At 37.1% G+C, this 23,727-nt stretch overlaps 1 protein-coding gene across 2 annotated transcripts in view; it reads left to right on the plus strand.

Annotated features, from left to right (window-relative positions):
* SEMA5A (semaphorin 5A) overlaps positions 1-23,727 on the plus strand; it is a 348,813-nt gene that overhangs the window by 222,508 nt on the left and 102,578 nt on the right. For both annotated transcript variants that reach the window (XM_075494040.1, XM_075494041.1), the window contains exon 12: positions 22,354-22,561. In XM_075494040.1, coding sequence (XP_075350155.1) covers positions 22,354-22,561 — 208 coding nt within the window. The remainder of the gene's footprint in view (positions 1-22,353; positions 22,562-23,727) is intronic.

Here is a 23,727-nt window from a genome sequence, read left to right on the forward strand (position 1 = left end):
AATTTTGGTGTCTGTTTCCTATTCTCCTTTGAAGGTATGAAGCCTACATGCCCTTGAGGCAGCGAACGGTTGGAAATTCTACAAACACGACTTCACAAGTTTTTCTGTCTTTTATTCTTTTTATGTAGTTCAGGGTACAATCTCACCCAAAATAAGATGCTTTAGGATCCTCTGAGATAGAAGTAACTCTACAAATAGCAAATACAATTACTCCTATTCCTATTTCTGACTTTCCTGCTCACAAATGTTTTATTACCTTTCCTTTTCATTTCATTTTTAAGTCATTCATTATGCAGTTTTACACCCTGCCTTATTATTTGTTCATTTATATGTGAGCTTAGCAATGAAAGAAAAATAATCCTCCACCTAAAATTGCCTTGGATAGAAGTATTGCTTTCTTGGTTCAAAATTTCAAGCTTCTTAAAAATAGCGAGGGTGTCAGAGAACTGTTTTTGCCGAACAAGGATGTCCCCAGCTGAGACTGAAATACTAGGTTGGAGTAACATGTTTAGAGCCTCATGGCATAAGACTTAGGGGAGTTCTCAAATACTTAGTCCCATGCACATTAGTAGGGGATAGCTCATCAAAGCAATGATTTGTTAATGTGCATAGTTTATCTCACAGTGAGTAGGCACCAAATATGATAAATTTAGGGAAAGAATCTCTTGAGCAACAAGAGGAAAAAAATCCTAATCCTATTTATTTGATCTTGCAATCAATGAAATGAATTTTGAAATTGTCATTGACTGAGTAGAAACTGGATCAATCCTTTTAATTGCTAAAATTACGATTTACTAATAAAAATTGTATATTCTGTAGTTTATAATTTATCAAAAGCCCAAGAAAAATGTGCATTGTGATTCAATATGATTTAATTTGATTGAATTATATGATTTAATTTTGCCTTGAAAGCATGATACCGTTTTTCAGAGAAGATTTCTTCTTTTGAATCTGAAGAAATTTTATAGTAATCTGGTGCATTTGGGTGAGACTGTATTTCTTTGCATATTATCCTTGTAGCTTTCTCATTGTGCTCCTTGAAAGGCAGACAGTAATATAAAAGCTTTTAGTAAGTTAAAACTGTGCTTGGATTTGACCAGTTGCAGTCAAAACAGCCCACTGGTTGGTAAATCACAGCACTTTAAGTGAAAGCATGCCAATACTAAATGTTTGTATTGTAGAGGTCTCCTTACAGAAACTGAATTACAGAAGCATGTACTGAATTGGTTTTATATGAAGAGACTATCACTGCATTGTGGGATATTTAAATTATAATGGCAGCACCGAGAATGATGTCGTTTGTCATAATTCTGATTGTCTTCAATTTTGAGTTTCCCTGACTGTGTTCCCTGTTATGTTTGATTCAGTAAGTGAGGATCTAAAACTTTACGTTTCATGGTTCATTAATAAATTGTGTTCAGTAACAGTTCTAGGTTCTTTTTATGCATCTTTCTTGCTTCTAAAAATATATAGCTCCTATACTCCTTATGGTGTATGCTTGCCTTCCACTTTTATTCTTCTCTGTACCTCTGGTTTTGGTCATTCATGGAAGTAGGATACTACTTTAGCTGGATCTTTAGTCTGACTCCAGCACATGCTTTTACATAATCAGACAGTGTGTGTTTAATGAATGTGAGAAACTGTATGATAAAAAAAAAACAGGTAACGATATCGTGTTCTTGAAGTTTTCTTGACAGAGCCAATTCTATTTCACTTCTATTTCACTGAATCACAGTGGTTTTTGTTAACATTCCTTCTGCCCCCTCTCCCCCAATTGAGTGTAAGTACTAAGCTTTATTTTCCAAGAAATATTGATATTCACTTTTCAGAAAAATTACCTTTTTGGTAGATTTTGAAATTACCACACACATGTTTATATATAAATACCATACCTACAATACATAAGAGTAGTTTAAAAGTCCCAATATACCAAAATACACAGTGTAATTTACTTAAAATCTTATGATTTGAGGAGAAAGGCAGTATTTTTACCTTTGGGGTGCAGGTCATAATTTTAATTTCATGATATTGGTAATAATGCAACATCTTAGTTCTCCATAGTCATATCTTTGCTCGTATAGAAGTATTGAGTTTGCATCCTAAACTACACGTGCTAAAAGATTACTGAGAAAACACCACTGCTTCTGTAAACAACAGAAACTAAAAGGCAGTGGCCTTAACTTTGGAAATAAACAATAACTTTGGAAGCAGATCAAGTTTAATAGTTTTGAATTCATCCAGTGTCCGGCCTTACTCCTGCATACAATGTCATCTACCCAAAGCTCCTAACACCATAAAGCATGTGTATATTTGGGAGAGGTTGAAGAGTGGGGTAACAGTCATTACCAGGTTGTCACTGTATCTTTTCTGATTTAATTTACTTGCATTTTTAAAAGTGGTGGCAAATTAAATTTGGAGTTAAATTTTTGCCACAGTGCTCCATCTTCAAAAAAAGCCAAAGGAACGATCTGGGGAACAATGGGCTGGTCTGCATTCAGTCCCTGGAAAAGTCAAGGAGCACACCTCTTTGGAGCACACTTCTGTGGGCACCTGATGGAGAAGAAGGTGACTGGGAACATTCAGTATGGATTTCCCAAGGGTGAATCAGGTGACCAACCTGATTACTTTCTGCGGTAAAATGACTGGATTTGTGCATGAGGAGAGAGTAGTACCTCAACTTTAGCAACGCTTTTGACACTGTCTCTCACAATGTTCCTATATCCAAATTAGCATGTATGGTCTGTAGGGATGGACAACTGGATGTATAAAAACTGCTTGGATGTCAGGCTCAGAGAGTAGTTGTTAATGGGATCTATACAAGTGGTAAGGAGTTGAGTACTGTCCTGCTTAACATTTTAATCAATCACCTGGAGGAGACAAGAGTACCCTCTATCAAGTGTGCAGATGACACCAGACTGGGGTACCAGTAGTTAGACTGGAGGACAACACTGCCATCCAAAGGACCTAGACATGCTGGAGGGATGGGCTAGCAAGAACCTCATGAAATTCAACAGGTGCAAATATGAAGTCCCAAATCTGGGAAAGACTAACTCTATGCAATGATTGAGGCTGAGGACTGACTGTCTAGGAAACAGCTCTGCTGAAAGGACTTGGGGACTTTGGTAGACAGCAAGCTGAACATGAGCCAAGAGCATGCCCTCGCAGCAAAGACGACCAACAGTGTCTTGGGCTGTATTAACAGAAACATAGCCAGTAGATCAAGGGAAGAGATTATCCCCATGTACTCAACACACTTTAGACCACATCTAGTTTTGGCCTCCCTGCAATACAAGAAGGATGTTGATAAACTGGAGCGAATTCATTGGGGGGCCACCTTCTGTTGGGGGCTGGAGCACCATGCCCTAGGAGGAGAAGCTGAGGGAACTGGCCTTGTTCATCCTAGAGGAGAGGCGGCTTTGGGGGAGAGGTCTAGTAACAGCCTGCAAATACCTTCAGGGAGTTTACATGAAGAACGGAGCCAGGCCCTTCATAGTGGTGCATGGTGGGAAGACGAGAGACAACAGGCAGAGAGTTTCAGACTGGATATGAAGAAAAGCTTTTTCACTCTGAGGACAGTCAAGCACTGGATCGGATTTCCCAGAGAGGTTGCACAGTCTCCATACTTGGAGGTTTTCAAGACTAGACAGCAACCCAGTCTATGTTATAGCTAGCTGTCTTTTGAGTAGGAGGTTGGACTTGAGACCTCCTGATGTCCCTTCCAACCTAAATTATCCCGTCTATCATATGCCAGTACTATGTGCGAATTGGCTCGGCTTAATTACATTTTTACTCAACCCTGTGATAATAAATAGCATTGTACTTTCTGCTGCCAAAAGGGAAGTGCATTCAACTCTAATAGAAGTACTGGCAGTAAGTAATTTACATCTACTGGTGTAATGTAAAGCAGGATGGATCCAACCCATGCTGTGTGAGATGTACTCTGCATAACTTTTGTAGTTATAATTCATTACAACATTCTTACAAAAATTGTATTTTAAAATGCACAAAGCTGATTCAGTGGAAAGGTAGGCGTATAGATTGGATTGAATACAGATGAATGCTCTGCTGTCTTTATTACTCAAAGCAAAAATCCCATTCTTTGAAGCAGATGGGCAGTAGTTAAGAGAAAATTCTCTCTTCCCCCCCCCCCCCCCCCACTTACCTATCCACCCTGTTATTAGAATACAAATATTACAGAGGAGAATAACCCTGACAGTATAAAAGTATAATCTAATTTCATTAAACCTTAAATAGATATAATATTACTTGAGGAGAGGCTGGGAGTAAGCAAACAAATGCATTAATCTAGTGTGTCAACAGTTTTCATTTCCTAAACCTTTGCCAAGTCATCATTCTGCTAGGAGATTCTGATGTGCTGGGATTTAACAGCTACTGCTCATATCAAAAATATACTTTAGTACTTTGGAAACACATCTTAATCTTTCGCTGCACTGACTTCTAACACAGAGTGAAGGTATGTATCAACTCCTGCACATTTTGTGTTGCTTAGAACTAGCAGTGCTGCTGGCTTTAGGCAGGCGGAAATCCCTGAAAACATTTTCAGTGATTCAGAAAGGAAAGTCAAGGAAGGCATTCACAGAAGTTCTGAACTAAAAATCATCTGTAATAGTAAGTTCAAAGTAGAGCAAGCTAGAGAACAACCCAATATTCTGACAACTTTTCAAGTTTAAAAGACTTTACTTCCTTCTTCATTAGAAAAATTTCAAAGCAAAATGGTGCTATGTATGTCATAGTTTTGTTTCCCTCCCTTTTCTCCCTTTTTTCCCCCTCCCATTTCTTTCTCCCTTTTATTTCTTCCTTTCAATTTAAATGCCTAGGTGTCCCATGGTTAAAAACTTTGCCAATATCAAAAGGTCTTCAAAGCATTTTTCAGAAAACAGGATGCTGCAACAAGAGCAAGTAGCCCTTGTTTGGAGGACTGTTGCAAAATGTATTGATTTATTAGAATGAGTAAGAAAATTATTAGGTACGGTGTCTAGTTTGAGGGTATTATGAAAACAGTTTCTGGTTGCTGTTTCTTGGGAGTTCAGAAAAGGTAATATTTGCACTGTCTGAAAAGAAACTTTAAAGCCATATTTTAAAAATGACTTGGTGGAAAACTCCCATGTTTTCTCTGTTCTTCAGTCTCAGTGGACAGAGGATGTCCCCTCCGTATCCTGAGTAGAAACAGTATATGCCCAGTGGTGGTTCTTGATTATTGGGATTTATAGTTTAGCATTGGTGAAATTGGGGTATGGCTGACTTATAAAGAGTATGCAACCTGAAGAAAGATTTATCGTTGGCTACATTGCACGTCTCTAAAAGTGGGTTGTTCACTGAACTGAACCTGAATTTTTATGCCATAAAGACAGGTTTTATCTGAGGCTTAAAGATGACTGGAGAATGTTACAACAGGTTTTGAACTTTCCTTTCAAAGAAGTTCTAGAAAGTGTTTTTCCCTGGTCTTAAGACCTCAAAATTACAAGTAGCAATGCCGAGAATAATGATAAAAATAATTCTGATGAAACACTTACAGCAGTTATTATGAAGAAGTGGATAGGTTTCACGAAGAAATTTCAAAAGATACTATTTGAAAATGCAGACGGATTTTTCATACCTTTGCCTTTAGAAGGGTTATAACAGGTAATAAATCTCCACAAATGTAACATCTTTCTCACAAAGCCCCGATGTGGTATATTATGCAGAAACCAGTCCCAACCTCATGAAGTTATTTGGAAGTATGCATGAAACTCAGTTTTGAAATGCTATACAAACTCTTTTGTTTGTATTTCTCCTGTTTGTCTTACTAGATGGGAGTAAATTGATGCAAAGTAGTGCATGATTTGATTTCTCTATGATTTTTGTTACAGTTCTATCTTTTTCCTTTTGTTTTTGTGATCAATACACGACACTTTTTGCTAGGGAATAACCCAAGGACTTAAGAAGAAAAAAAGTTGTGTGTTTGTTTTTGCTAAAAAATCTCGGAAATATTGTCATTTTCCTGGCAGACTACAGGTTCTGATCAAAGTGTGCAGCTTTCACAGTTTAATGTGCATGGTGTCATAATATATGTAGTTAGTGAAGTTACGGACCTTAAAATTATGAGCAAAAACATATGCTTGTACGCGTTTCATACATGGTGAAGATAGCAACAAAGCTTAAATTGACTGCATTTTTTCCAATTTAGTGCTATTTCTGACTGTATTATCTCAAGTGTGTTGAGGTTATTGTAAGTAATCTGCAGATAATTTTTGTAGAAAGGAGCTATAGACATTTCCTCTCAGTTTGAGAAGCACCTTTCTAGTCTAGAAACTACAGTAAAAATGCAATAATAATAACAACGATGAAAGTAGTGGTAATTTGAATCACAAGTCAAGTGTGAAAGTGGTAGGTAGTCTATTTGTATGTATTAATACTTTCTAGTTCAAAAACAGAGAAATGGGGAAATCAGCATGCAGGTGGATAATGGGGCATATACGCTGTGGCAGGCAGTCATCACCATTTAAAACTATTTCTTGTCTGTTGTAACAGAAAACATGGTTGCTTTGTTTCTTATGCCTTTCCTTGACAAAGCTATAGTGTGCTTTTACACAGTTGTAAAGCACCTCTGCAACCATTTTAAAACTACTTCCCTGTAACTTCTTATTCTTCTGGCCTTATGCAATGTCATTTTAAGAGGCTTGAAGCAAGGACAGTCGTCAATTACTCTGCTGTCTAAAACTGGCACATGTTGGAAGGCACCAGTCCTAACAGCAGCATGATGATCTTAACATTTGTTTAAAAAAATCAAGCAGTAAACCGTAAAATTAATAACCTTATTCTCTGCTCCTTTTGGAGTGGCCACTACCTCTGATAAAGGCGAACCCTAGCTGAATGAATACTTTTTTTATATTTTTAGTCTTTCCAGGAAACATTTTGCTGCAAAGTTTAAAAAAAGGTTTAAAAGATTGCATGGTTTTGTCTTCAAGAGTCTAATGTTTGCTCTGGGATTTATGCTAATGTTACTAAGAATGCTTCCTATATATTCCTGCTAGAATATTTATGTTATTTTCCATGTAAAATATCTTTAAAGACAAAGAAGGATAGTGTAAACCATAGCTGATTTACTATGTACCTTAAACACAGAAATGTTGATTTGCCACTGCCTTGTGTATTGTGTCACCTGTACTGGGCAAAGTGCCTTTAAAATGTTACCAAATGAGAATGGTCATGTCTGAAGTCCAGGGTACATAGTTATAAATGATACTATAGGGCCCTAGAGAATCAAACCCAGCATTCTAAATGTCCAGTAGTACTGATTTCCCTTGGCTTTATCACTGTGTGTAGAGATAAATCATTCTGCCAGCTCCAGTTGGAGAGTGCTAAAAAGGTTTCTTAATAAATAGATGGCTCTGACTAGAGCTGGTTAAATTATTCATTGACAGCAATTTGTATGTGAGAATTGTAGCCCTTTATTTGGTTCACAAATTACCCACCACTTATTTGTAGTCATTTTTTGTTATTATAATCAATCCATAAATAGGTTATGATTTTGATTAGTTTGTTGCTGATATTTGCTCATATAGTTTGTTCGTATTTTAGATAGCATGTTCATGAATTGCCTGCTGCAAGTAGATAGCATTTGTATTCTCTTCTCTCGTGGGACAAATTTAAGTAGAAGGCCTTTTTTTCTGTTCACAAATTATGATTATGTCTTTATAATTGCCCAGCTCTATCAGATAAAGACTATAAATAAATGTCCAAAGAACATACGGTGTGTGCACTTCTGTGCCACCACTGGAAGTCAGAATTGTTGCAAGAAGCAGCTAGTGGCAGAACAGCTGGCTCTGTTTGCATGGGAGCAAGACTAATGCATGGGCCAGGGAGGGGAAAATTGTGAAGAGCTGGAGACAAAGCCTCAAACTTCCATTAAAAAGAGACCAGCTCCTCTTTATCACAGTGATGCTGAGCTTTCAAATCCTGTTTGACTGCTTTATAAACTTAGAATGGCCAAGTAGCCTTTCCTTCTTCCTTTCTATTCTTTTTGGGACTATCACCTGTTCTTCCTGGCAGGGAAACTAGGCTTGATAACCCCTACATTCATTCATTACTAGATAAGTCTAATGCACAGAATGTGAAGCTGCGAGTGAAAGAGGTATCTTACATGGTACTCAGTGTTGTCCTGCTGCCTTCAAAGCGAAGGTATCCATTAGCATCTAAGCCTATATTCAAATCTCTTGTTTTGCCCCTGCTAGCATGCAGTGCCAGTCAACAGGCTTGGTCTTAATTTTGAAAACAGCTATTGGAATTAACCTCATCTCGGGGTGAAGTTTGAGCTTTGAACCATGTAACTCTTATGTGAGTACAGAGTTAGTGTTCAGGACTCTTCCCGAGAGATGTGGGGAGGAAGCCTTCCCTTTGAAGGGACTTGGCTGTATCAGAACTTTTCAGAATGGATTAGGTAACTTGGCACATTGCTGAACATTGTGAACAACTTTAGAATATTCTGCAAGGCCTTTTACTTTTAAAAAGCCTTTCATTTAAGGTGGACATGCATAAGAGTGACTCAATGAACCCCTGCCAACCAAAGAAGAAAGTGGAATAGTTAAATCATGGGGAGAAAAAGAAGTCCAAACCCTACATGAAACTAATCTTTGACCTTAAAAAGAAAAAAAAAAAAAGAAATGTTGGGTCACAAGCATGATGGTATTATATGTACTATATTCAGTGTGAGCTGTCAGTAAAGCAGTCGTTAAATGGGTTATTCTACTGAACTACTGTTTTTGTTAATGTTTATGAGCTCTTCATTCTGCAGCCTTTTTCCCAGTAAACCTCAATAAATCTAAATGTTTACAACTAAGCAAATACAAGCAGTGCCACTAGTAATCAGTGGGGGTTTTCCCCAATAGTATTTGTGGATTTTTTTTTTCCTTGTGTTTACCCAGCTCTGGTCATAGGACATGGCAAATCTTCATAAGCTAAAGAATTTCTCAATAAAGATATGCCTTATTTACTTTGTTCTGTGACTTGTAAGAGTCATCAAAATGTGTAGACATGTTATTCCAAATACACATGTGCCTTTGTGTGAGTGCCTTTGTGTGAAGAGTCCTGTAACCTGCAGGCAGATTCACAAAAAGATAGATTAGGTTCCATATGCATTTTACTGTATCAAGTCACTGGGTAAGAGTCATAATATTTGGAGCAGAGACTCACTTGTCTACAGATTCATTCTTCTAGTTTTTATTATTTTTATTTTTATTTCTTATCCCATGAATCTTGGAAATTTGGTTCTACAACTGCACAACTTCAGGAGGAATAGGCATGACCACAACCAACATAGTAGTTAGATCACTTGCCTAGGAGAGAAGAGCTGATTTTTAACTAACAAGCTGTGTGATATTTCCTGGTTATTGCCAGATGTCCCAACTCCCTAGACTATTATATAAAGAATATAATGTAATATGATTATATATGTTATATACTATGGCTATTACTGCTTTAATGTCCTAGAGTAGTGAGATGAATGTCTTCTGGTGAGGGTTTTTTAGGTTCGTCTCTAATCCCAACTTTGCTTCTGTCTCTTGTCCATTTACTTCCTAATTTGCATTAGATTAGAAAGAAAAGCATTCTCTCCTCCTATATTTCTGAACAAAAGCTGTGCTTTATGCTGAAATTGCTGCTGGAATGCCATGCATATCATACTAGATTTGAACTGGATATATGTACTGGATTTGGCTCATCTGGGGACTGAGGCATAGGGGCATGTACTATCCAAACTGCAAATGAGTTTGAGTAGAGGATAGTCTCCGAAACATTCTAGTCAGCCAAGTTTATGAGGCTTCTGGATCTGTACAGTAGTCAGTTGTCTTTCTGACGCTTCCAATGAAAACAGCCACGTATGACTCAGTTAAGAAATCAGGCAAGGTTTATTGTGGGTTATTATCTGAGAAGTAGTTTTCTCCACTTGTGCATGTAAGTGCTTCTTTGATCTGGGCACTGGAAAATTTATTCAGTGGGAAAACACTATTATATTCATAGCATGCGTTAGGTAGTACAAGGTATTTATTGTTGTGGTGGCATGAAGGAAGGCAATAAAAAATAATAGGAGCAGTAAGCGCTCCCTGTCCGATCAGATCCAATCAGAGTTAATACATCTCAACTTTGGGAGACTGGCAGGGATCCAGGGCCTGTATTTGATAGTAATTTTATCCTTTGTGTACAGTGTGGCATTCTTCACTGCTGCTCTCTGTCAGATAGCAAGCTTTAAATCATCAGAACCACTTCATCTTGTGATTAATATCTATGTTTATTATCTAGTCTACTACTTTAGTTAGAGCTTACACATTTCTTTAGAGGTGCTCATCTCCACTGTCTGAGAAGTCCAGTCCTACCTACTGATTAAACATTTTAGCAGGTCTCTCCAACATTAGAATGTTTTCTCTTCCTGAGAAGAAGCTTATGGGAAATTAATATAGACTTTTTTTTGTTTGTTTCATCATGAATTGTCTTAGCCAGTAGCAACCTTATAGTTTTATTTCTTTCACCTTTCAGAATGCAGGATATCGAAATTATGCATCTCTTGACAGGTGTAATGTTTCCCATTCAGAACCATAAGAATTCTTGTGTCCTCTTTGCCTCAGGGCTCCAGGTTTTGTGTATGTATGTGTGATTTTTAGTACAGTAAAAGCTGGATGTCGCCAACACGAGTGGCTGTAATTACAATATATTGCCAAATGGGCATTCTCTAGAATAGGTGTTGTTCACATGTAGGTCTTGATATTGAATCTCTTTAGTTATCATCTAACTGGCCTTAGGGAGTAAAATTTTTTCGTGTTTGGGAATAAAAGAGTGTTGCCAGTCACACTCTTCTCAACCACCTGTGTCTGAACTGCAGCCTAATTTGTCCTAATTTAAGTCTGTAATATAAACTAGATGGCTCACTTCAAGTACAACATTAAGTACAGCCCTAAGCAATCCTTACATAATTGTTTCTTATGATAATGTGTTGATTTAAAAGAAGAATTCATATCCAATGGACTGAAATATTTGAGACTTCTAAAAACATCTATTAGGATTCTCGGTAAAGGTAGTCTCATAGCACATGCTCACAGGTTAATGTGCATATTGGCAGGATCTGTTTGATTTAAATACAGGAACTATGATCACAGGCAGTAAATATGTACATTTTGGTTTGGCTTTAGGTTTGATGCACCAACATAGTCCTGATACTCTATTTCATTTTGAACCTAACATTATTGAAGCACATTCCTTTTCTGAGCTAGAAGAATGTGTCTTTTTCCATGCTGAGTTACTTCGGTCTGATGCAAGACAAAAAAAAAATGTTGTACTGGCCTTCTTTAAGGATGCTGGCTTCCTTTGTCATCATCCTTGTAAACATTTTTTGTTACTGAGTAACTTTATAGACAGAACTTGGGTAAATTAAATACAAATTCAAAATGAGATTATTGCTCACTAAGATCAAGGACTTTGTGCTTGATGTTGTTATGAATCATGCCTTTGGTCTGTATTGCCTACCTGAGATTTCCTGATACTTCCACAAGGAAGACAAAGAGAACGAGTGTGGGGTATTAGAGCCAAACTTGAGATTGTTGTCAGTCACCTGTTTGCCAAGTCCTGAGAAGCAACTTTCTGTTCTCGAACTCATTAAAGCCTTATCTAAAGATTTTATGCTGTAGTTTTAACCATATCTTCTCTGCATGAACAGCATTTCTTGAAGTAATGTTAGGATCTAAAGTATTGTTATAGGTTTGAATTCTCACATTTTAATATAACTTTCTGAAGGGGATATAAATCATAGAATCATAGAATATCTTGACTTGGAAGGGACCCATAAGGATCATCAAGTCCAACTCCCTGCTCCTTGCCGGACGATGATGATACTTGGGGGCATGATCAAGTAGCCGTGCCTTGAGCAAATCTGATACACTTCCATGGGATTGTCCTCTGCAGTGAACACAGCAACAGGAGAGGGGAAGGTCAGCCTGTTGATACAGTGATCCAGACGGTAGCAACACTCATATGGGGTATGTAGAGCTGAGGTTTAATCTCTCTTGGGCTTCAAAGTTCAAAGACATCTCTTCCACTTCCTTATTGAATGCTTGATCCAGGAGGGAAGGGGCTGCTGTGGATGGGGAGGAGCCCTCCCGGATCCACTCGCTGCCGGTGTTTTAATCTGCTCATGGTTCATCCGGCCTGCAGATGCAGGAGCACAGCAGCTCACAAGCCAAGTAGGCAGAGAATTCAGCTAGAGAGATGATGTTTAATAGGCCTTGCTCCCTGTTGCAAGGCCTATTAAAATATTTTTCTGATGCCTTTTTAAGTAAGCAGTAAGCGCTCCCTGAAATTCCCTAAGGACATGGAAGGTACCTGTTGCTTGCAGGGCATAAAATCACATCAGAAGCTGCTGAGAGTAAGGAAGAGGTGTTTTTCACAGGCTCAGTATATTGCTTATCTCTCTCACCCCTGTTCCCAGCTCTTTGATTACTCTTCCCCACTGGTGTATGTTAACACAACTCTCAGAGATTTCATGATTTTTCTTGGCTGCCGCTGAGACTTTTCTGTCTTTAGTTCAACTGTCTCCTACACATTGACGGAGAATAAGGTAACTGCCTGTCGCTGGTTTTGAATTTGTCAGCAAATCAAGTCAGTGTGCAAGGAAACAGCGTAACAAAAGAAGTTTTAAATCTTCAGTAGGAAAAGGTACCTTTTAAAGTATCTATACTAAGATTTTGTTATAGTGCCATAAAACAGTTTTACAAAAAGTGAAGTTTCAAGTTTTAATTTTTTTCCCTTTAGATGGTATTACTGTTCTGAATACCAGTTTCACACATGGAGTCTTAAGAGAGAGAAAGCTGGTGATTGAACCCAGATCTCACAAGTCTCCGAATTGATCCATAAGAGCAATTTCTTCATTAAAACTTTTAACATTGAAAACTAATTAAATGAGATTGCAAATAAAAGGTCATGAAAAGATACCATTTCATAAAGCCTTAAAATAACTAATGCTTTATGTCATATAAATAAAAGTAATGTACCACAGATTGAAATGTTAATAAATGGGCTTTTATCGACTATAGCCTGTTAAGGAACTGTAGCTTTTGCTTATAGGTATTCTAAAAATATGCGTTAACTTCTGAGTAAGTTGAGTGCATGAACTGTTACGGATATATTCAGCTCCTCCAAATGTGAAAAAATTTTATGAACTTCTATCTTATCTCTCAGTCACATCTTTGTCAAGCTGAAAATCTCTTATAAGATTGAAAATGGAAGAGAAGTCGTAAATAAAGGTGTGAACAATGAGCATGATTCGTGAAAAATACATACATTTTGAGATTGTTGAAATTACTTTGTTTCTTTTGTCAGGCAGGAAGAAACATCTGGTTTAGATTTAGGGAGGGTAAAAATTTGCCACTAGTGTATATGAGCTTCAATCTAACAAGCTGAGGAAAAGGGGTGATTTGCTTGGATATGCTTTCTTTGTGAAGAAAACAGACCTAATTGATGTGGAGGCTGAGATATGTAATTCAGCATGTGTTTTGTTGTTTAGCATGGGGTTTTGCTTAAACTTCTAGAAAAGACCAAGGGGAAAGTAGAATAAAGAGATTTCGGTTTTAGAAGTTAGCAGCTTCAAGTTTGTAGACATAGTCTTTCAAAAAAAGGCATGCTGCTTTGGTTTAGCTGCTAGTTGCTTTGCATTTTAGTCTCAAATAAATCTGAATTTCCCTTTAGAACTTGAATTCTCTATTTATTTGAAAGATTTGTTAGTAAATCTGACTGGAGCTGGCTTTAAATTCCAGTTCGACATAGAAGACATGAAATGGCCACTGGGGAATGGTACACAAATTGTACTATTTTCTAAAACATAATATATTTTTGATTCATAGGAAACACTGCTAGTGGAACCTTAATTGTATGAACTTACAATCTGTTTTACTGTAAGGAGCGGTAGATGTTTTCTGTATTAAAGCAGGTTTTTAACTCTTTGCGTGGTAATTACTGGAAGAAGCCTTTGCTGATTCAACTGCAAATTGAGTATTTCCTTATGCTGTTGAGACATTGTAATACATGGGAATTAAGTCTACAGGGGATAGAAGTGTTCTAAAGAATGCATTATGTTTAAAAAGCTTTCTCTGGAAAACAATAAAGAGAGGCTTGAGATGGTAGTTGTCCTGATTTCCATAGATAGATACATTCCAAAATTGTTGTATTTTAAAATCGAAACTAAATTTCTTTTTTTTAGGGAGTGGGATTGGGTTTAATCTTCAATAATTGTTGGACAGTGCTTGTTGTTAATTTGTATGTTCTTTTTCTGTCCTACCAAACACATGGCTTTCTTTGAAGGAAGCTCCTTATTTTGGAATAACTAGTATCTAGATGAGCGCTTTTTTATTCAAAGGAGTCTTTGAATCAATATTTCTAATTCTTTTGTAGAAAAGTTAGTCCATAAATATTCCCTTCATAAAATAAATACATATTATATTTTGACATACAGCTATGAGAAATTCCTCTAGTTGCAGGAGTACAACTGATTTTCTCTTGGAATAGCCACTAGGCATTAAGAAGCTTGCTAATCATTTTGGAAGGTATGCAAATAGATTGTGGCTAAAATTGCACCTTTCCAATCCTTAATAGTTGGCAAATGAGTTAAATTATCTCTCCTGCATAAAAGCCTGGGGACCTGTAATAGACCATCATACCTCCTTTGTTGACAGGTATTATCAACAATGTGTCTCATTTCAGCTTTAGTTCAAATTAATTTCCAATACTGTAAGGAAGCACATCAATATCTACTTGAATTGTAATAGGAAAGAGGGAATAAGAAGGAGTCAGAGCCAAAGATAAAGAAAGTAAATCTAAAATATCATGCGGGCTTGCTTTTTATAGACTATCTTTGAAAACTGCTGTTGTTACATTGAAGAACTGAAAAACAAAACCAAACCAGATTGCAGAAATACTAGGGTTTTTACCCGGAGAAGAATATTTTAATGTAAGATTTTTCTACATTTTTCTTCTGCTGCTTCCAAAACTCTCTTCAAAGAAAGAGCTAAACCTTTCCTATTTCCTAAGTGTGATAGTTAACCAACCATTCTGTGCTTTGAAACTGTTAATGCACTAAACACTGTGTGGTATAACTGTTTGTATATAATTTAAAGGTGGCTTTTACTAAAACATATTAAAATGATATATGTACCATTTTAACACTTCTTTCTTTCTTTCTAATTGTCAAGACACCAGAAAACTGAATGTTTAATTGTAGGATTGCTATGAACTGTGTCTAGTATGACAGGAAGCAGGAAATTTTGATTGATTAGTTGTGGAAGTTGCTTTTCCTTAAATTTGGGAGCCTTTGCTTCCCTGCTCATTTTTGTTAACTTTCCTCTTTCTGCTAAACATACCAGCAGACCAACAATGACTATGTTTGTGCCTGGACTTTCCTAAAAGCTTTTAAGCTGTAAAAGTCTGTGCTTTTATATGGCCAAGGATTCTTAGATTATTGTTACTCTCTAGCAATAGCAGAAGTACATAAACAGCCTCTGAAATCCAAAGCCCTTGGAAATTTGGCATGGAGAGAAAATGATTTGGTTTAAAATCTGGGATCATTAAAAACAAACAAGCAAAAAACCAAGCCCCCTACTTTTCTTTCTGGAGTAGACCTAGAACTAGAAAGGACCTGTTTTTATATTTACTTCACATGGGGCCAAAAACTCCAAGACCAAACATATTTTGGGCTACAGTCTCACATGAACAAGTTGCAAGATTTCTCAAGCCCCAAACTGTAGCTTTTTTTTTTTAATTTAACATCTCCTGTTCTACTTATGCAGTCCAATTTCTTGAGACACATTGATGATGCTGTAATGGTTCAGCTAAAAATATAGCTCATTTGGTAGATTATGTAGATTTTTAGTTGCTTTGCATTCTTGCAACTACAAAAACCAGCCAGGTAATCTAAGAACTTCAGTTAGGGCAGGCTCAGTTCTTGGTGGTTTGTGTATATTTTCTGGAAGTGACAGAAACCAATTACTATTTATTTTTGTTCCAGATTTTCAGTAGTATTAATACTACCTTTTATAATAACAAGTTTGTCACATGGGTTACTGTTGCTATAGTTAATTAAATTTACTGAAGTTTACTTAAATGTCCATGAGCAATGATTTGTGAGTTTTCCAGGTTGCTTGCATACTTTTTTCTCCAACGGTGTCCTACGATGGAGTAGGAAAACTAAGATACCTGAATAAGGGAGAGCTTAAGCTTTTTTATTTCCTGTAAGTGGTGGCACAGAGGGTAACCAACATTTCATTTAGCCTATTTAGTGTTTAAAAATAAGTCTCCATATTAGCAGGGCAGAACAATTTACAACATTTCTTGGGGAAATGCAACAAAATTCTTTTTGTATTTCCAGCTACAATATTTGTTAGAAGCTTTTGTTATATAATTACATAATTACCTTTTAAATCTAATAAATGCACTTTATATCTGTATTTCTGTTAATATCCACCATTGTCTTGTTATCATCATGATGATAATGAGCTGTAATAGCAAGGCAATCCCAGTAGTTTATTGTTGAAATTTTTCATAAGCTTCTCACTGTTTTTATTCTCTATCAAGGCTGCAAAACAGAACATGTTCAGATTTTTAACCTCCATTTTTGACTGAAACTTGTAAAAAAATCACATCATGTATATTTTATTACACCAAGAAGTTTATTAAAAGTAGAGAAAATAAGCTAGCACACTGACCAGATTGTTCAAACAGTCGTTTAATTTCAAATGGACAGATAAAATATGAACATGTAAAACAAGTCTGAAAATAAAATAAAAAAATTAAAAAGTTGAAATTTATGCTTTGATAAAGCATCAGAATTCCGTATTCATTTTTGAGGTTCACTTTTTTTTCCAAAGGAGTAATTAATATACATTTAAAAATATGAAAATATTTAAAGTAGAACTGTAAATTAAGGTGGGCATTTTAAAATCAAACTATATTATTTTTATTTTCTGTATCATTGTTGAAGTACTACAATGACATTGTACTACAAAGACATTGAGGTGCTGGAGCGTGTCCAAAGAAAGGCAACGAAGCTGGTGAAGGGTCTGGAGCACAAGTCTTACGAGGAGCGGCTGAGGGAGCTGGGGTTGTTTAGCCTGGAGAAAAGAAGGCTGAGGGGAGACCTTATCGCTCTCTACAACTACCTGAAAGGAGGTTGTAGAGAGGTGGGGGTCGGTCTCTTCTCCCAGGTAACAAGTGATAGGACAAGAGGAAATGGCCTCAAGTTGCGCCAGGGGAGGTTTAGACTGGATATTAGGAAAAATTTCTTCACCGAAAGGGTTGTAAAGCATTGGAACAGGCTGCCCAGGGAAGTGATGGAGTCACCATCCCTGGAGGTGTTTAAAAGACGTGTAGATGTGGTGCTTAGGGATTCAGTTTAGTGGTGGACTTGGCAGTGCTAGGTTAATGGTTGGGCTTGTGTATCTTGAAGGTCTTTTCCAACCTAAACAATTCTATGATTCTGTGATTTACCCATAATATATTTTTAGTTTTTAAAGCAGAACAGTTGAAGCTCAGTCTTCCACTTTGTCCTTTAGTCTGTAGTATGATTAAAAAGCTATTCCTGTAAATCAAGTATAAATACTTATCTCAGAAACCTGGAAGTAAAAGATAAATTAAGTTACAGAGAATGGTTATATTATCTTATCTTATAAATGTGCCCTTGCTTTAAACCAAATTGTACCCCACCTCCATGTGGGAAAACAGATTATAGAAAAGGCTTTAATTATCTCTATTCTACTGATGATTTAACTAATTTTAAAGTTATTTTTAGGAAGGGCAAAAAAGAGCAGGTTTTAAATCCTCTCATGTTCTGTGTACCATATGCATCTTTTTTGATGTTACACATATTGCTAAATCATAAGTCCTGGGCTTTCCCTTTGTAGGCTCAACCAGCTGCTGCATTAGCTGTTTCTGTGTCCTTTTTTCTGTGTTGAGCACACGTAAGCCCTTATGCAACCTAATACTTTCTATCATTGGAATAATTTTCTGCCGTTAACCAAGTGCACGTTCTGCTTTGCTGTAGGGCTTTCTTTCAGTTCCTGTGGTGGAGGAAAGCAAATACTGATGACACATTTTTTCGCAGTGACAGGATGTTTATCAATCACCTTGCACTTCCTTTGATTTTGTGCTATTATATGTTCTGTACATCAATTTTATGTTTGGTATTCCAATTTATTCTTCTGAAAGACCTCTGCCTTGAAGAAAACCCTAATACCCTATGTTTTCTGTTTCTATGGTGTTTAATTAATACCAATGTTATATGATGAATGTAAACACTGTTTATATACACATAAGGATAATATTTACAAGAAATTTAACATTAACAGATTTTTTTATTTATTTTCAGCAGTCTTAATACTGTCTGAATGGTTTTATTTTCCCACTGGAAAAATAATTTGTATACAAGAAATAATATGCAAAATTAGATTAGAGTAGTGTATTTCTTGCATAGGTGGTACCTTATTCAAGTGCAATTACAAATGTCACTTGAAGTACCGAATATAGCTTTAGCTTCCATTTTCTGTGTCTTGCGTTGACTGCCCCTTTCCTCTGTATTGACCACATTCATTCTTCTACTTAAGACATCTTGCTTTTCTAAAGAGTATTTTGTGGGGAAATTGCAAAATAGTCCCTTGTTTACATTGACTGTTCTTAGTTTATAATTTGCAGTCGATTTAGCTGTTCCTTGAGTTTTTCTTGGTATATGCAAGGAGATTTTCAGATCTGTAAAGGCACCTTATTGTGCTCAGAAAGTATAGGAATACTTGTAAAGTCAGAAACATAGACATATAACTGGCCTGAGGATATATTTGAGACTATTACAAGTTTCTTTTGCTGGTAACTCATATAGTTTGGAAGGCATCAATGACTTTTTTTGCAACGTTACTGAAAGATGATACCGTAGGCTTCTCCTCTGAAAAAAGTTGATTTGAATTCTGTGTTCTGGTGCTGGTTCAGTTGCTTTCTGGAGACCAACCCACTCTCCAAGGTATTACGCTAAACTACAGTAAAATGAAGATTAAATTACGTTTTGTTTCACCGTCAAATATGGCAAGACATAAGATACATACTATAGCCTGATAAACATAGCCGCCAATTCAATCTGTGTCTGTCTCAAAGTTGCAGAATAAAAACAGATCCTCACCCTAGTTTGGGCTCCCAGGTGGTCCATGCAAAATCGGAGTCATAGGCAGGAGGAATTTAAAGCAGAGAAGATAGGTTATAGAAGGTCAGAAGTAGGAGAGTTTACTGAGGCAGAGGTAGATCTCAGATGACATTTTTTTCCTTTTTACTGAACTTGCATATGACCCACATTGCTACTGTGAAGGGTAGTGTTTCTTCCTGACAATCTGTGGGATCTCTGGCACTGCTTCTTCACTTAAAGCCTAGTCATTTATGACTTTTGACATTTCTGTATGAGTGCTGATCCTCTTAGACAACAAATGGGAAAGGAATGATTTGGGAGATGCTGAAAGAAAGCAAAAGGAAGTGGGAGGAATGGAGACTGTATGCCAAGATAAGAAGGAAGAACAAGAACAATGACAGCTGTCCTGGGGAAGGCATTAGTGCTGCAGTTCTCAAAGTCAGAATATTTTATTTCATTCTAGGGTAGTATGCTGCTGTAACCATATTCTCCAGATCATAGAACTTAACATAAAAAAATTGTAATTCTGCCCTCTACAATAAACAAATTTACTGAGGAGAAAAGAAACACAAAATATTTGGCTTTGATCATATTCTCCTGTCGAAAGCTGCACTTCTACATTAAATGTATATCTAGGCATGGGGGAAGGAGGCCTCCAGTCATGTTTTTTTTCTTCTCTTTTATCTTTGGGGAGGTGACAGCAAGTGACTCAGTCTGTAGATGCCAGACACAGCACAGTGGCAGGAAGAAATATTAGTCTGTACCAGAAGCACGTGCTGAACGCGTACCTGATTTTTGTCTCATGGAAGAAAAAGATGGCAAGCCAAATGCGATGTATCATGAATCATACTGAATCTGTTGGCTGCCAGTTAGACAAGTGACGTAGAGTTGTACTAACTGATCTATAAAGTGATACCAACTCATTTACCTGTGTAAAATGATCTCACTACTTCTTCTTTTCTTCCTCTGAGTACATTTTTCCAACTTCTGTGCTCCAAAAAGTCATTTGTTTTTTTCACTCAGTGACTGTATTGGTTAATACAGCCACTGATTTTTTTTTCTGGGCACTTCTCAGATTATATTTTAACCTTGAAACTTGCTGTAATTATAGCTGAGATTTTGCATCCAGCAATCACCAGTGGAAACACTGCTTGTTACGTTCTTCAGTTGAGCTGGTTATCTCTTAATTGTGAGACAAAACTGACTCTTGGCAAAGGTTTAATTAATTTTTTAATATAACTCTACTTCAGGTTGTTTGGGAAAAAAGCTAGAGTCAAATTAGAAATTTTTTTATATCAAAAAGGTTAAATTTTAATGAAAATTAAAATTGTCATTGAATAAAAGTATTTTTCTAACAAATACTCTTACATGCAGTAAATCCTGACAAGCTTGTTTATACCAAGAAAGGAGAAAAATGTAAACAGTTATATGAAGTGATTATATTAAGAACTGAGAGGTCAGTCAGAAGACTTTAACATGCAGACATGATCTGTTATACTCAGAATCTTGTTATGGACAAAGGGGAATGCACATTACATATTGAGCTAAGCATTTATGGTTCATCTAATTAGTTTTAATTAGCTAATAAAATTAAGTCCATATTATCTACTTATTAAAGTTTTGTTAATAATACATTTGTTAAAATCTTATATATAAACTTCCTACTAACTCCCCCTGTTATTTGGTGTTATGCTTCCCCTTCCAGTACTTCTCCAGGTCTTAAGATTGACTATTCAGTCTTCCTCAGGAAGGGGAAGACTTTAACAGTAATTAGCATCCTGATTTCTCCACCTCCTCTTCAGTTTTGGAGCCTGCTGGAGGCTACTTTTTTGTATTTTCTTAAGGTTGCTTACTTGCTGTTCCTCACGTCTTCCCAGGCAAAGTCTGGGAGCTGCACGCTGCCGTCCCCCAGCCCCGTGACCCCGGAGGGGCTGTTTGTCCCGCAGTGACTACGTAGGGGTGCCAGCCCCCTGCCCCGGGCACTCCCGGGGCGAAGCCAACACAGGGAGGCCACAGGCACGTGGCCACCAGGCAATTGCTGCCACAGCTAAAACCAGCTCTCACCAGGACAGGGCCAGACCCATGCTGAGACCCTGAGCTGCCAGCTCTCCGCCAAGCCTCTGGCCTTGTGCTAGTGACGGCAAAAACCATATTTAGTGGGCTGCAGAACAGAGCATCCCAAACATTTGTCTTGCAATTGTTACCGACTCACAGGAGATGTTACAGTCTTTCAAGACTTCACGTGAATAAGAGCTGATCTCAGTAAGTGTTTGCAGTGTTGGATCGTTAATATTTACATATTTAATAGTTAATATTTAATTAAATAAATTATCTTCTGCTGGCACACAGAAGATTGCATAATGCAGTTTTGGTCAGACAGCCATCTAAAATATTTATCAGTGTGAGAATGTGGTCCTTTGTGTTCAGAACAAATGTTCTTTGATATTTTTAAATTATTTAAAAACTTTGCATGACTGAATCAGAAGTCTCATCTGTCGTCTGACGCTGGTTTGTGATGCTTAACTGTATTTGCTTAGAAATCACAGTAAGAATAGACGGGAAGAGCAAATGCTAAAAGATATGATTTTTTAGAGGTCAAAATCCAGATAAGGAAGGAGAAGGGATGCAGCCTCGTTTTATTGTTATATTCACCTAGACTCAATTAAAACCTGCAGATATTCATGCGTATGTGCTTTATTAAATGAATGCAGTACATAGCTAAACCCCATAGTTTTTAACACATAGAATTTTAAAACAGTCTGGAGCAATGATGGACTTTATTGCTTTTTAAACTGCTTTAAACATAGTAAAGTGTAGTACAATCTGATAAACTGAAATCAGTAAGCCTTGCTGTGAATGTGCATTTATAACAGCTGGACTTTGAAAGCTTGTTTTCTAGTAAGTACTGCTGTGAAGTCTGTTCTGCACTAATAAAATTATTTTTTACTGTATTACATCACATAGAAAACTTTAATGGCTGTTTTCAAGTTCTTTTCACTGTACTATAAGCAATTTAGGAAACTCCGGTCAAAGTAGTCCCACATTCTGAGGCTTCATTGAAAACATCTGGCATGGGACAAAGATTTGTTCACTGAATGACACCAAGTAGGTAGAATTGCTAGTATGATTTTTAGTAACTCATTTTCCTCTTGCCTTTGCAGACTACGGCACTATTAAGAAAGTACTTGCCCCAATGAACCAGACTTCAAGCAGCTGCCTGCTCGAGGAAATTGAACTCCTGCCGAAAAGTCAACGAGAGCCCATTAGGAGCCTTCAGATCTTGCACAGCCAGAGTGTCCTTTTTGTGGGCCTTCAGGAACACGTGATTAAGGTTCCCCTGAAGAGATGTCTGTTTTACAAAACATACAGGTATGAAGAATCATCTGGTTTGATTTGATTGGAGAAAAATGCTTGCAGGGGGGTGCGGGAAACGGGAAGAAAAAATGACTAAGTAGGAATCCAAATTAATTACCTCTCTCAGCAATGACTTTCTGCGTACACTGTTTATCAGAAGTGTCTCTGACTTCTTTTACTAACTTGTTAGGACTAGATGAGACTCTCAAGGAATGATATTTATATTTAAATGTCATTATACAGATTCTGAATTGTGAAATGAAACAGTAAGAAATGATTTCTATAGAAAACAAGTATCTGATAATGTGGAATATAGCTGCTGGTTTAATATATTTAAAGCTTGGAACTTGGATAAATTTAAGTTGGGTTTTTTAAGCTGTATTGTAACTGAGTAAACAAGATCTCTGTGGGTTCAGAAAGAAAACTGGATTGGATGAACTGAGAGTTAAGACTAGTTGGAAAAGTGGCTATTTAAAGGTAGTGCTGGATCAGGAAACCGTAATAAATGTAGATATTCCACTAGGTGAAAGTGTTACACAGCTAACAGTTGTTCAGTCAAACAAGGAAAGTAACTTACAAATTATCACTTGGTTTTTTACTGTATTATGGTAGTTAAGGAGTTTAAAGTTCAGCATACAACTTTTCCTATAGGTTATCTAAAAGTACTTCTGGGTTGCGAAACGTAGGCTACTAGAGATTGTTAATTTCATCTAATTAGTTATATCTTCCCTTTGATATCAGTGTGGTTCCAGTAATTCAGTACAATTGTTCTGTTTTACGTCAGATAGACTCTGAACCAGTGTGATGAGCTTTTTGAGAACTGTGACAGATGCATTTGGTTGGTTTTTAGCTTGTTTTGCTTTCAGCTTGTTTAATATATGCTCCTTTGAAAAGCTGGGCTATTAAAGGAGGGAGAAAGGCTGCCAGTTGCCTTTCGTGGCTGCTGCACTCAGGATCATGGAGACGTTATTTGTACAGCAGGCAGAGAGATTTTACCTCCCGTGAAAGGCAGTGACCATTTGCTGGTGGAGACGTTTCTGGCTGCCAGAGGGAACATGCACCCGGTCACAGCAGGGAGGTGACCGCAGGACATAGGTGTAGAGCTGTGGCTCGGAGACCATGGAAGGACTTTCCTGAGGGACCTGGCTCTACATGGGGATTGGTGCCATGCAGGAGGCCAG

The sequence above is a fragment of the Mycteria americana genome, chromosome 2, assembly GCF_035582795.1.
Source record: "Mycteria americana isolate JAX WOST 10 ecotype Jacksonville Zoo and Gardens chromosome 2, USCA_MyAme_1.0, whole genome shotgun sequence".
NCBI lineage: Eukaryota > Metazoa > Chordata > Aves > Ciconiiformes > Ciconiidae > Mycteria > Mycteria americana.